The sequence below is a fragment of the Phocoena sinus genome, chromosome 5 (assembly GCF_008692025.1).
Source record: "Phocoena sinus isolate mPhoSin1 chromosome 5, mPhoSin1.pri, whole genome shotgun sequence".
In the NCBI taxonomy this organism is placed as follows: Eukaryota; Metazoa; Chordata; class Mammalia; order Artiodactyla; family Phocoenidae; genus Phocoena; species Phocoena sinus.
Window position 1 is genome coordinate 136,856,643 of NC_045767.1, and position 14,711 is coordinate 136,871,353.

At 46.7% G+C, this 14,711-nt stretch overlaps 1 protein-coding gene across 1 annotated transcript in view; it reads right to left on the minus strand.

Annotated features, from left to right (window-relative positions):
- RAPGEF2 (Rap guanine nucleotide exchange factor 2) overlaps positions 1-11,136 on the minus strand; it is a 248,200-nt gene extending 237,064 nt beyond the window's left edge. Inside the window, 1 exon segment of the mRNA XM_032631799.1 lies at positions 10,933-11,136. Coding sequence (XP_032487690.1) covers positions 10,933-11,001 — 69 coding nt within the window. The 5' untranslated portion in view covers positions 11,002-11,136.
- Positions 11,137-14,711: the final 3,575 nt, after the last annotated feature.

Consider the following 14,711-nt stretch of genomic DNA (forward strand, 5'->3'; position numbering starts at 1 on the left):
GGTTTATTCCAGCTCTTACAAAAGTAAGGGGAGCCGACACGAATGAAGACTAGAAAAAACTGAAATGCAGTCAAATTCTTCTTCACCTCAATTCTTGGCATTTCATGCTACTGTGTTTCAATTTCTTTAACTCATGAGTTTTCAAAATCCATCTCTAGTTGTTTGCAAATGTATACATTTGATCAAGCAGTTTCTTAATATCATAACTAAATAATGTTACTTAGCCAAATATTTCCAACAATTTGACCAAGAATTTTCTAAAATATTTGAGTGTGCTTAAAAGAAAATGGAGTTTGCAAGGCTACATAATGTAGCTTACGGAAGAAATCAGAAATGTATTGCCTTGAAGACTTCAAATAGTTACTTATATACAGAACAACTGGACAGATGTTAAAGTGTTAACAGACACCTACACATTTTCACTTTTTCTATTTTATAAGATTTTAGTTACTTCAAAGCCTGGCCAGCTCTTTTCTTTTCCACTTGTGCCCGCAAATGCAATTTATTACTGAAAACATCAAACAGAAAAAAAATACATTAAAATATAGAAAACAAATGGTTTTTATCTTTATAATTGAAAATAGTAAATACCTCCCAGCTTACATTTTATTTGTTGTTATCTCAAATGTTAGGGCCCATAGTTTTTAATCCAATCTTCCGGTACCAATTTCAGTTACAGGGGAAAAAAGTACACACTATACGGAAAGAACATGCATTCTTCAGAATTTACCACACACACAAAAAGAACGGTAGATGGCTATGGGAGGAGTGGGGCGGGCAGCTGGCTTTATAATTGAAATGCAAAGGCATTTCTATATATACATGGAAAAAAGGTTTGTAGAGATATTTCTACCTTGAACTGCTTTTAATGAAATGCTGCACACACAGCTTAGGTCTCCCCATCAGCGGCTGTAATAATGCCTCCGACCAGCCTCCTTCAACACACCCTGCCATCCCCTTCCCTCCCTTCCACCCCCTCACTCCTACCAAAAGTAACAACTGAAAGATTTGTTAAGTTCACAGAAAAGGAAAAGGAGGGAGACTCTACAAACTTGATTTCACCTACACTGACTTCCTTAAACTACTATCACAATTTCTTTTCTACTGTGCTTCATTTTATCTCCTACACATTTTTTTCTTATACCAAATATTCCCATTTACTTACGTTCAGGATCATGAAACCGTCACACCGGGTAAATAAAACACACTGCATTTTTATGTGAATATCTACAAGATTCAGGTAGGAATAAAGGTGAGTTAAATGTTATTATTTTAGCTCTTCTTGTCCATTTATTTATAAGCTTGTGTGTGTATCTAAGTTTCCTCTAACATATTGCTTCAGCCATGTCACTAATGGTCCGACGTAGGCAAAATATTTAGCTGAAAGGTACTGAGCTCTTCATTAAGATTAAATCAGGAAAAAGATTATTTTCAAAAATATCTTAATTTGGTGGCCCCTTGTCAGAGTCACAATAAGATTCCAAAAGCTGGGTTTGTTTGTTTTTTTACTTTTAATTTTGAAATAACTTTAGACTAAAAGAAGTTATTAAAAAAAAAAAAAAGTTCAGAGATCCCACAGACTCTTCATCCAGCCTATGATTCATCATCCCGCAGTAAAACTATCTATTCAAATTCACCAGCTGTCCCACCGTTTATTTTCTGGTCCAGGTCCTAATCCAGGATCTCACAGCTCATTTGGTTATCACGCTTCCTTAGTCTCCTCCAATCTGTGACTCTTTCAGCACTTCATCCTTTCATAAGGTGAGCACTTCTGAGTACTAGCCATTTTGCAGAGTGTCCTAAAATGACGTTTGTCTAGTGTTTTCTGACACTTAAGTTGAAGGGTTCTTTGGTGAGAATACCACCTCAGATGAGCCCTTCTCAGTGCATCACGACGTGGATATGTCTTGTGACGTAACTTTGATCATCTAGTTAAGTTGGTGTCTGCTAGTTTTCTTCACTTTAAAAGTACCGATTCCCCCCTTTGTAATTAATTACTTAATCTGCTGGGGGAGACACTCTGAGACTATGCAAATATTCTGATATCTGACATATACATTTCTCATCATACTCTCACCCACTAAGTCTGGCACCTACTGATTCTTGTTTGCAACAATTATCACTGGGAGGTTTGCCTACTGGTGATTTTCCATTTCCATCATACCTTCTACATTTTTTATTGGAATTCTACCATAACAAAGAGCTGTCTCTTCTCCCCTATTTATTTATTGGATAATTTACTTATATTGGCATGAGCTCATGGATATTTTTTCCCCTAGAGGCTATAATCCTTCTTTATTTTGTTGTTCAAATTGTTCCACTGGGACTCCTTTGTAAATACACTCACTAGACTTCCTTCTGAATTGTAAAACGCCACTTCAGTTGGGGAAGATCAGGTAGTTTCTTTGAATGAGGGGTGATCGACGGTTAGACTACCTTTACCACTTACATCATGAACAACAACAACAAAATGTATGGAAGAAAACTGTATATACTGACATATCCCCAGTGTGTTACACCCTCACAACTCTTGCTCATCCAAGACCTAATGATCTCTGGTCTTTATTTTACACATATTACTACCGAATTTTCTCACCATTGTCACTGTTTAAATCCACCTAACCTTGTGCCACCCCCAATCCCCAATAATTATGGTATTTCAAGAACACAGCCCAGGGCTTCTTCCCTGGTGGCCGCCTGCCGATGCAGGGGACACGGGTTCGTGCCCCGGTCCGGGAAGATCCCACATGCCGCGGAGCGGCTGGGCCCAAGAGCCACGGCCGCTGAGCCTGCGCGTCCAGAGCCTGTGCTCCGCGACGGGAGAGGCCACAACAGTGAGAGGCCCGCGTACGGCAAAAGAACACAGCCCAAACCACTCAGAGACAACAGTAGCTACATTCATTTTAGCCAACAGGTAAGAAGCCATACTTATGCCGAGTGAAAAAAGCCAATCCAAAAGATCAAATGGTGTACGATTCCATTTACATAACATTTTTGAAATAACAAAACTGTAGCAATGGAGAAGAGATTAGTCCTCCCCAGAGGCAGAGTTGGGGAGTAATTGTATCTATAAAAAGGCAACAAGAGGAATTCTTGTGGTAAGGGAATTCTTCTGCATCTAGACTTTATCAATGTCAGTATCTTCATCGTGATATTACGCTACAGTTTTGCAAGATATTTGTAATGGAAAAAACTGGGTAAAAGGTTCACAGGATTTCTGCATTATTTCTTACAATTGCGTGTGAATCTACAATTATCTCAAACTAAAAAAAGTTTTTTAAAAAAGATAATGCGTTTCAACTCTAGCGTGAATACTCAGAAGAGATAAGATCATCACCATCGTGCCCCAACCCTTCAGATCCACCGATTGCTAGCTGGCTTCTAGGAAAGTTACTTCCAGGCCTCCCTAGAATAACCAGCCAACAGCTAATTCTTCTTCAGGGTCTCTTCTTTTCCGATTAGCTTTTATGTTGGGAGGGACAAATACCACCAGCTGGAGAAGAACACAAAGTTGCCAAGGGCCAGTAACTGTTGGTTTGTCAACTGAACTACCAGCAGTTAACAGGGTCAACATGTAAAATCTGATTTCAATTCATTTAGCTCATATTAAATACTTGAGAAGTTCTAGATCATTTTCAATGTGCAGGAGGCAAGCAATGAGAACTGCGGGAAGAGGGTTTTAGTTCCAACAACAAAACAAGGTCCTTTTTCAAGTCACACCAACCCCTCCAAAACACTTTTTACTGCCTAATGGGGGTGAAGGCACAAAAATAAATGGTGACACCAAGAGAATCTAAAACGCACTAAACCTCCGGCTCTACAAAAACTAACCCGGCCACCACCGACCACCCCCACCGACTGAAGAAGAAAACACCTGAACACAGCAGGAAACATACTTCGTAACAGTGCAATAAGTCCTAGTTAGTTAGCAAGTGAGACCAGAGGCATTCTTTTCCTGAAAAGATAAACATTCTAACAGCCAAAGCAACGTGCCACACACGTGTACATGCACACACGTGTACACAGGATATATGTTTCCTGAAATCCACTGAATCCTGCTTAAACCATTGACTAAAACTTGAATTCAAATTAGTTGTCCTAATCCTAATGAGGTTTCTGGTGAATCACAAATAGCTTGAAGCAGGCCTGTGTTCCTTTGTAGCCACCAGTCTTTGATTAGTAAAAGGAGGTAGCTATTCTTTCTGATTCCCTAGTTCTTCGCTATTTAGAGTACTGTATCTCTGTCGTAGAATAGAGCTTAGTGCCTTAGATTTAAAAACTTTTTATACACTAGCTCTTTTATAAAAAAGGCAGAGACAGTCATCCTAACAGATGTGTTTCTGATATTTTTCTGTACAAATTTCACATGTTGAAACACTGTTACGCTTTCATATAAATGTGTGCTCTATGCAATAAACTTTGCAGGTAAAGCAAAAAAGAAAATAATAATAATGAGCCCATCAGCTTACTTTCCCCCCACAAAGGCTGACATTATAACCTCTGAACATATTTTTACTGACTGTATACATTCCAGCTCTGACAAAGCTACAAAAGACCAATTGCATGTACTACAAATTGCTTCTCCTTCCTCCTTTCAACATTAATTTATGTAAACAAAAAACGATGTAGGGGAATAAGGAACTGCCCTCACAGGCTCGCTACAACCGTTACCTCGTGCCACCACAAGTCAACTGTGGGCTTAAATTCAGATGTTCCTCAACTCCCGCAAAGGATGGAATGCCTGGAAATCCCATTATCATCACAGATTCAGAAATACTAATATACTTATCATAATGATATGAGAAATTAGCTATTTCATATTAGATTCCAGAATGGACATGGAAAAGACACCAAAGTTTAAGGAAAAATAGTGTAAGTTGAAAAAAATCTTGAAAATCAAGTAAATTACGGGAACTTCCCTGGTGGCGCAGTGGTTAAGAATCTGCCTGCCAATGCAGGGGACATGGGTTCGAGCCCCGGTCTGGGAAGATCCCACAGGCCGCGGAGCAACTAAGCCCGTGTGCCACAACTACTGAGCCTGCGCTCTAGAGCCCGCGAGCCACAACTACTGAGGCCCGTGCTGCGCAACAAGAGAAGCCCGCGCACGGCAAGGAAGCGCAGCCCCCGCTCGCCGCAACTACAGAAAGCGCATGCGCAGCAACAAAGCCCCAACACAGCCAAATATAAATAAATAAATAAATTTATACAGAAAATTATGCTCAACAACTTGGACTTTTCTCCTATGAACTAAGAAATGGCCATCACCGCCAACTGCCGTGATTAGGCTGCACTGGCGTAAACGTGTGCACGGCACGACACGATGAGCAGCTGATACGAACGTGCACACGTGCAGCCGGCCTGTCCAGCAGAGTGGATATCTCCGCTGTGTAGCTCGGGCTCTTGACCATCTCCACCCTGGAGGTCAGACCTCTGCTTTAACAGAACTCCAGTCTCCTCCCACTCTCCACAAATCACAAGCTTCCACAGGACACGTAGCATCACTTTCCATCCCCCACTCAATCCCTTGGCTCCAGGTGCACTGAACAAAGGTCCACACTTATTTCCTTACAACCACCTGTGCAGCTTCTATGACCTTGGGTTCGCCTGGAAAATCCTTCATAGCCTCCTGGTCCACGGGTGGGTGAATTTCTACTCCCCTAAGACTTAATACACACCCACCTAGGAAGTCCCCAGACTCAATACACACCCATCTAGGAAGTCCCCAACCTCAGCAATGCTGGCCTAGGACAGCTGTCACAGCACTAATGAATCACTTCCTACTTATGACATGATAGATTGGTGAGCTGCTTGAGGGACAGACGTCTCAATGAATCCCCAAGGCCTGGTAAGTAATAGGTATTTCATTAAAATGTGATAACAAGAACTATTAGTAGGCACTGCACTCAACAGTAAATGTACGTTCTTCCATTTCATCCACAAAACAACTTCGAGAAGCTATTACCCACATTTTACAGATGAGGAAACTGTTAACCAAAAATGGGGTGAGAAGGAACAGCCCATATAATACAGAACTATCACCAGCGGCCACATTTCCATAACTCTACACTAGTCTAGATCAAAATTCTTTGAGGCAATTACAATTCCTTTTCACTACATATAAAACTTACAAAATACATAACAAAGCTAAAAAAAAAAAGGTTTCAAATGAGTCAAGAAGGCATAGTCTTTCTGTGTTTTGAAAAGGTTACTGTATCTTTATTTCAAATAGCTCATTTAGGTTGGAAGCATATGCCACTATTACTTTACATAATATGACTTTATAAGACTTGAACTTCAAACATCACCCAAGGCAGACCTTATTGTGTTCATTTAACTCCCCCCAAAATCCACCTGGATAAAGTTTTTTCAGGGCAACATTAAATTTTAAAAAAAAAGAACAGACTTGTTTCAGGGTGGAGGCGGGTAGGGGAGGGATGGATTGGGCAGTTGGGGTTAGCAGATGCAAACCACAGAGAATGGATGAACAACAAGGTCCTACTCTGTAGCACAGAGAACTATATTCAACATCCTATGATAAATCATAATGGAAAAGAATTTTTAAAAAAGAATTTATATATATGTTTAACTGAATCACTTTGCTGTACAGCAGAAGTTAACACAACATTGTAAATCAACTATACTTCAATTAAAAGAAAAAAGAAGCATGGTGAGTCTTCATAAATAAGCTAAAATGACAGTGCTAGGAGGTTATAGCTGGTTTTGTTTTTATTTTACATCCTTTTTCGAGAGGAAGAAAACCGCAACAAGTTGGCAACCAGGAAGTCCTCTTAATTTTTTTAAAATTTTTGTTTTTTTGAGTGTCTGTGAAAGCCCGGGGTGGGGTCTGGGAAGGACTGTGTTAAACACCAGCCTCACGAAGCACTGCAGTTGGAGAGATTCATTTTGAACCTCAGCCAAGATATGCAAAGCTAATTATGGAACTGTTAATTACTAAATGTTTAAAAGGTTATTTGAAGGTGACTAAGTTTCCACCAATATTGCAAAAGAATGTTAATAATTTTTACCATGAATTCAAGTCCTCACTTGTTCAGAGCCACATGCTAATACAGTGTGAAATTGGTTTTTCAGTAATAAATGTGTATTTTTTAACCTCCAAATTCAAATATCATTGTTATGAAAGCTAAATGCTTGTGGCCAGTCATTACTTTGCGAGCCATGCTTTTCAAAAGTGCACCCAGACCATTTAGTTGTGTTTTACGAACAAAAACTACTTAAGGAACAAATTATTTATTACTAGAGCCCCAAAATGAGCCAAAATATAATCAAAGCGTAAGTTGTCAGATGAAAATATAAGACTGCTCATAAACAATGATAAAAAAGAGATGGAAAATTTATCTGTCAAAGACACAATTCTTCCACTAGATTTGAAAGCTAAATATTCATCAGAGATACTCTTTTGTGCAGATTCTCATAACTTTAAGTTCTCTGGGCTAAAGGCACTTTTTCAGCCCTCTCATTATGACTCAAGACACATGCTACTGAGTGACTTTTGCAAAGAATTAAGTCTTGCACTGTTAAGAGCTCTCCAATGACAAATTCATGATTTAGCAACTGAATCAAAAGGTGTAACAGCCAAAAAAAAAAAACTTCAGTAATGAAGAACAAAGTAATATCACTAGGAAGGGACGAGGCAGGAGATTTTACACAAGCCATTTTAAAAAGTAACTTTTACAACTAGCTAAAAACACATCATATTAAATCTTTAAAGTAGAAGAATATTCTGCAATAGGCGTTTCACCTGAAAACAGGCATTTAAACACTCTACCTAAAGCAATGTGAAAGGGTCTGAATGCAGTAAGTTAATAGTATGGTTTAGGAAAGTCATTTTATTGTTTAAAGACTTGGGGGGAAAGCTGTTTGTAATTTACTGACATCTTTCACTTCACTTAATTACTCAGGTGACCAAGCTTCCCATTTAAGTGATTAAAGACACAAACCCCAACAGTTTAATAAAGCAGTTACTTAACAGTCCTGTTTTTCAACAGAGGTGCACTGAAAAATATTAATAGAACATTTAGTGCTCCTTATTTTCAAGGAGGTTTGTTACTGAGAATACAGTGTCCCACTGACTAGAACTCAGCCACTTTCCAGACACACAATATGGGACACACGTTGGATTAAAGATGGCTTTTCTCGTCCTCTCAGAATATCAGGTGAAATAGTGACAGCCCCTTAAATATGAATATGTGAGATTTAGCTAAAAATTCGAATGACAGTTTTGTTTCTCCTTGCCATTCCCCCTCTAGTGACATGCCTAAATAAACGGGAAAATGGGTTTCTGTTTTCCAGGTGGGCAGGAAAAGCTTCCTAATTTCATAACACTCTTCAAAGTTCCTGTGTTTGCACTGAGGCTCTCCCCACCCCCAGATTCTCTTGGAGCTAACCTCTTAGGTTACACGAGTGACAGCACGATTACTTCTAGGCAACTGAGTGACCTTGTACAAAACCACATCTTCACAGCGTTTGGGAGACAAACTGGGTTGGTAGGGTTAAAAAAAAGAAAAAAGGAAGAAAATGAATTTAACAAAGAATATTTATATATTTTCCTCTTTTAAGGCACCTTTCTCTTGCCTGCCGTAAGAATCGTACAAACTCCTTCACCAAATCTATCCTGAGAAACAGAAGGAAGCATGACAGCAAAACTTCCCTAATTCGTATCCGTCTGTCCGTATCAAGTTTATTTCATAACTTGGCTTTTATATTACAAACTTCTAACCCTCGAGCACTCAAGAGAAAAGACAGGGCAGAAAAACTTCCAGCCCTTGCATTCACAAAGCACTCAACAGAAAAGGCACCTGCTACCAAAACATTTATTTTTTTACTTTTGAGTAAATTTCAAACTTTCAGAAAAGTAATTATTTTTGACAAGCCAGGTGAAGGTGGAAAACATTCACATTTCCATCTACTTTCTCTTTAAAATAATAAATAAACACGTAGGTCCGCATTAGTAATAACCAAGGGAGCATCAGTGTTAATAGGGTGGTATGAATTTTCCAAATGTTTGGTAGGCTTCTCTAAGGTGACTTGTTCTGTGAAGGTTTGGTGGGGGAAATGTGCTGCTTTCAGACGGTCAGCGAAGCGTTCACGTTGCGGTGTCAGTAGCAACTGGCCCACTTCTGACTCAGGCCAAGCTCTGTGCTGGTCGGTTTTCACTCTGCTCTCCACAACCGGCGCGTCAACAGGGAAATTTAACAGCTCATTTCTCTGGCACAGTCAGCACGCGGTCACAGTGGAGGTTCTGTCTCTTCCAGTTTTGTTGGGGGACACACCCCCCTCCACCCACCAGATAGTAGGTTTGGAGTCATTGCTATTCTAATCAACCAACCTGAGATTCCACTTCCCGGCTCTCTAATTTCCACTAAAGGCCTCTGACATCATTTTCTGACCTGCCTTGCTAGGCTCTAACATTCTCAGCATGTGTGATTTCACTTGGCACTTCAAACACTGAAAGGGATTGAAACGTTTCACTGAAATGGGCTCCTCCACCACACTGTGACTGAGAACGTGCGTTTTCAGCTGCATTAGACTGACTGACTGACAACGTAAAACCGACAGGAGATGCAGAAGGCACGTGAGAAGCAGTGCAACAAGAGCAAAAAGCAGGACCTTCCTCGTTTTCGATAAAGTAATCCTTTGGATTAGGAACTTTCTGGAGACACTGTGAAATGAATTTGCCTTGCAAGATTACCACCTTCCACAGTCTGGTAAACGAGTGCAATCTACCTACGATCCCCAGATGTGCCGGCTCCATCAGAAAATAAATGAAAAATCAAAAACCGTACCAGGTGCCATTCCTGGGCCTTGTCCAAAGGCAGCCAGTGGAAGCGTCTATTTTATTCTCCTTGCCCCGCATTAAATAATGACAATCAACAGCAGAGGAGGAGAGCCTTTGGCTCTGAACAGATGGCATCCAACACCTAACAAGCGAAGCAACTCTTTCAAGCATTAGATCCTAAATGTCTGATGGTCCCAAGGATCAGGAGGGCTTATTTGTCTTAAGACGGTTGGCAGCAGGATCCCCTGTAGTCACCATCCCAACGCTTAGGAGCATGCGTCATTATCCAGTCAGCAGCTAAAAGCAAAAAAAATCAAACCACCACATTTTTATAAAATTTCCCCCTCTCTAAGTCCAACTTGAGACGACCAGATCCACCACCAACAGCAATTCCTCTACTTAAAGCCAGAGAAAAATAAGCCTGAAGGTAAACGAACGTATGAAGGTTAACAAACATCTAATTTTGACAAGGTTGTACAACACCGAAAGAATCCGCAGGGTAACCTTCCCGGGGCTGTGTTTGAATATGCCTGCTCTGCAGTTGTCTGCAGTTGAAACTAAAAGCACTAACCTAGCTATTCAACTTCCCCCCCACCAAACCCTTCCTTGCGAAGCGGCATCACTTTTCCAAATTAAAAAAAAAGTTAAAGAAAAATAGTAAACATACAAACATCTCAACCTTTTACTTTAGAAGACCAGCACGGGTTCGCGTTCCGCAGAGCCCTGCAAGTTTCCTCCTACACCTCTGCAAACGCCGAAGAACTCTGAAGGTAGCAAGGGCCACAAGCCCGATGAGGCAAGGCGCCTGCGGCCGGGGTGGGGGTGGGGGGCAGGAGGGGCCGGCCGAGGGGAGGTGACTGCCCCCCGCCCCGAAAGGCTCCCGGGCCCCGCGCTAGGCTGGGCAGAGGGGACGCTCGGGAGAGACCTCCCTGCCCCGCGGGGCAATCGCAGGAGCAGGTCGGTACGGGGAGAACAGCGAAAAGGAGGAGAAGATCCAGGAGAGGGGGAAATAACGCCAGGACGGCCAGGGGAGACGCGGAGACGCGAAGCCCCTGGAAGCTGGGGACCTGACGCGAGGCGCGGGCGCGCGGGGCGAACGACGTGGGCAGGAAGCGCGCAGCCGACGCGGGGCTCACCTGGGGGGTCCTCTCGGCCGGGTTCTTCATCACCGCCTGGCGGAAGCTGTTATCCACGTAGGACGCCATCTCCCCCCGCAGCCCGGGCCGGGGCCGCTCCGCGCCCTCGGCCGCCGCCTCCCGGCCCAGCGCCGCCGCCGCCGCCGCCGCCTCCGCCCTGCGCGCTCCGCCCGCCTCGGGCCAACCAGCCAAACCGCGGCGGCGGCGGGGCGGGGGGCGCGCGAGGCCCGAGGGTCCCCGCGGCGCCCGGCTGCCGGGAGCTCCCGCTTCCTCCGCCTCCCCCGCGCCGCGCGGCCGGGAAGGCTCCCCACGGGCCCGGGCTCGACACGCCTCCCCGGCTCCTCTCGGGGACGGCGGCGGCTCCTCCCGCCCCCCGCCGGCCTGAGTTATTTTTAGGGAGTTCGAGCGGCGGGGAGGGGTTGGCTGGGGCGCACGGGCCTCGCGATCCTCCGCGCGCAGGGCCGCCCCCTCCTCTCGGGGGCTCCGGGAAGCACTCGGGGGCGCCGCGGCCGCCGTCCGATGACCGGCTCAGGTCAGGGCACTGCGAAGCCGGGTCGCCTCGGCCGCCGTCCCCGCCGCCGCTCCGTCTACTGCGCTTGGCCGAGACCCCCGACGGCTGCTGCATTCCCTCGGGCCGCCCCGCCGCCGCCGCCGTGCGCTCCGCCGCCGCCCCCCATCTGCACGCGCGGAGCGGCCAGAGCGCCCCCGGCTGCGCGCTCGGCCCGCTGGCTCTCGGCAACTTTGTTCCCGGGCTGCGGGCGCGGAGGGAAGGGGCCGCGGGCACCGGGTCCGGACTCCTGGCGGCAGGCGTCGCGCACAGCCCCCCGGAGAGTGTTTGGGAAGCGGCGACTCCCCTCCTCTTCCCCGCCTCTTCCTCCTCCTGCGCCCCCGCGCCGCCCAGCCGCGCTCAGGGAGGAAGCGGCCTCCGGGGCCGGGCGCTTTGTGCTGCAACCATGGTGAAGAGCGAGTGACGGGCCGGCAGCCACTGGAAGCGCGCCGCGTCGGCGGGGGCGGGGCGTCCCGGCGCCGGCTCCCGCCCCCGCGCCGCCCGCCCGCCAGCCGGCCGCGCCCTCGCTCCGGAGCTGCACCTTCGGCGGCCCAGGTGAGCCGCGCGCCGGGCACTCGGGGGTCGCCGCGCCCGGGCCGGGCTGGAGGGGGCCCCGCACCACCTGGCCCCGGGGAGGCGGCGCGGCCCCGCTGCCGGGCGGAGGGCGCAGCTTCCCCTCTGGCGGCTCACGCCGCGCCGCCGGCCCACACCCCACGCGCGTCCCGGGGGACCTGCAGCGTCGCGTCGCCCCTCCAGACTGCCCCTGGCGCCACGCCTCGGCCGCCGGGGCGGCACGTCGACCCGGAACAGAAGCCCGGCCCGCAGCTTGGGCCGCCCTGGGCAGTCGTTTTGAACCTAGGGGTTGGCTCCGAGTCGTTCCAGAGGCGATCAGTCCTCTAGGGATTTATTTGGCTTATCCTTAACTTTCTGCAGGGACAGCGTTCCTCTCCTGCCTTCCGTGCTCACCAGGGCACCTTCAGACACTTAAATGACTAAGAAAGGAGGGAGATGGAAACGAGCCAGTTCAACCCTAGACCAAACACCACCCGCAGACGGGCGAACACTCCAGATTTAAAGGTGAGACCCGGACAGCAAGTTATGTGACATAAGCAGAAACACTGGCAGATGTAGCTTGGCACGAGCCGGGTAAACGGCCAGACCCCGGAGTCACTTGGTGCAGAGGCACTAGGACAGAGCCCTTTAAGATGTCACCAGTCCTGCTGTGTCCTCCCCCCTCACACGCCCACCCGCGAGCCAGGTCGAGGTGTGTAAGCCCAGCCAAGCAGCGGGAACAGCTCTGGAGGGAGTCCTGGTCCTAGAGCTTGATTTTTTTTTTTTTTTTTTTTTTTTTTTTGGGTACGCGGGCCTCTCACTGCTGTGGCCTCTCCCGTCGCGGAGCACAGGCTCCGGACGCGCAGGCTCAGCGGCCATGGCTTACGGGCCCAGCCGCTCCGCGGCATGTGGGATCTTCCCGGACCGGGGCACGAACCCGTGTCCCCTGCATCGGCAGGCGGACCCTCAACCGCTGTGCCACCAGGGAAGCTCCTAGAGCTTGATTTTCATCTGGCTCCCCTTCCCCACCCGCATCAAGTTCGTGCTTTGCTGTCTCTATGGAGGCCGCACTCAGAGGAGGATTGCTATTTTGAGGACCTACCACGCTAAACACTTTTCAAATTTTCAAACATAACTTTTTCGACATCTAGTTTATTGTAAACACTTGGAATAGGTTATGAACGAACGTTTTAGGGTTCCGAAGTCACCTGTGTGGCATTAAACAGATTGTGTGGCTTCCAAGAGATGGGACCATCCTGGCCGAACCTCCTGAAACAATCTTACAAATTATCTCTCTAGACCCTTGATGTTACCCTATGCTCCAACTGCTTCCCCATATTTCTCTCGAAGCCCTTAGTTGAAACCCAGCATCCAATTCTTTATGACCTAGACCACCACCACCTTGAATAAGTGCCATTACAGCTCTGTGAAGAGAGAGGAGAAGAAAAGTCAGATCCAATGAAGTGAAAAAACATACCTGACATCTCCATCTGGTGCCCGGTAGACATCTCAGAATTCACCTGCGCAAACCAGGCTCCAGATCTCCTGCCCCAGACATGCCCCAGCCACAGACTTCCACATTCCTGCTAATGGCATCTACCTCTGTCACCCCTTGCCCAGGTGAAGAGCCTTGGCTTCTTTCTTGACTCTTTCCTTTCTCTTACCAACCCCCCCACCCCGGGTTTCAGTAAACCTGTCAGCTCAACCTTCAGAGTGCCATATCTGGAATCTAACCTCTACCCACCACCTCAACGGCCATGACCTTGGTCCACACCAGCATCAGCTTTTGCCTGAGCTTTGCAGTAACCACTTACCTGGCCTCCCTCTTTCTGCCCTTGCCTCCAGCACCAGGGAGTCGGGGTGAGTCTTTTCACTCCAGCTCATGTCATTCCTCTGCTAAAAACAACAACAAAGGGCTTCCCTGGTGGCGCACTGGTTGGGAGTCTGCCTGCCGATGCAGGGTCCGGGAAGATCCCACATGCTGCGGAGTGGCTGGGTCTGTGAGCCATGGCCACTGAGCCTGTGCGTCCGGAGCCTGTGCTCCGCAACGGGAGAGGCCACAACAGTGAGAGGCCCACATACCGAAAAAAACAAAACAAAACAAAACAAAAAACAACAACAACAAAAAGTCCATCAGCTCCCCACCACTTTTTTTTTTTTCAAGGTCCTTATTTATCATGGCCTAAATGACCTATAGAACTGGTTCTCCTTCCCTCCCCACCCCCGCCCCCTTTATCTCTCTGACCTCATCTCCTACTATTCTACCCCCTGCTCATTTCCCAGCCACACTGGCCTCCATGCTGCTTCTGGAACACAGGAAGCAAGCCACAGTCTCAAGGCCTTTCCTTCTGCTGTTCCGCTGCCACCTGAATTAGTGACCCACTCCCCTAGGCCACCAGAAAACCAAACCAAACCAAACCTAGAATGGTGTTCCCTCGCCTCCTTCATGTCTTTATTCAAGTGTCACTTTCCCTGTATCTCCACATGCCCTAGTTCTCTCCCTTGCTTTGCTTACCACCATCTGACATATGCCGGATTTTACCTACTTGATTTATTTATTGTGTCCCTCCACCATAATGTAAGCTTCCGACATCAGTGATTTTTTTGTTCCTTTTGTTCACTGCTGCACCCCCCAACGTGATGTAAATGAATGAATAACTATAGTGCTACCTTGTATGTG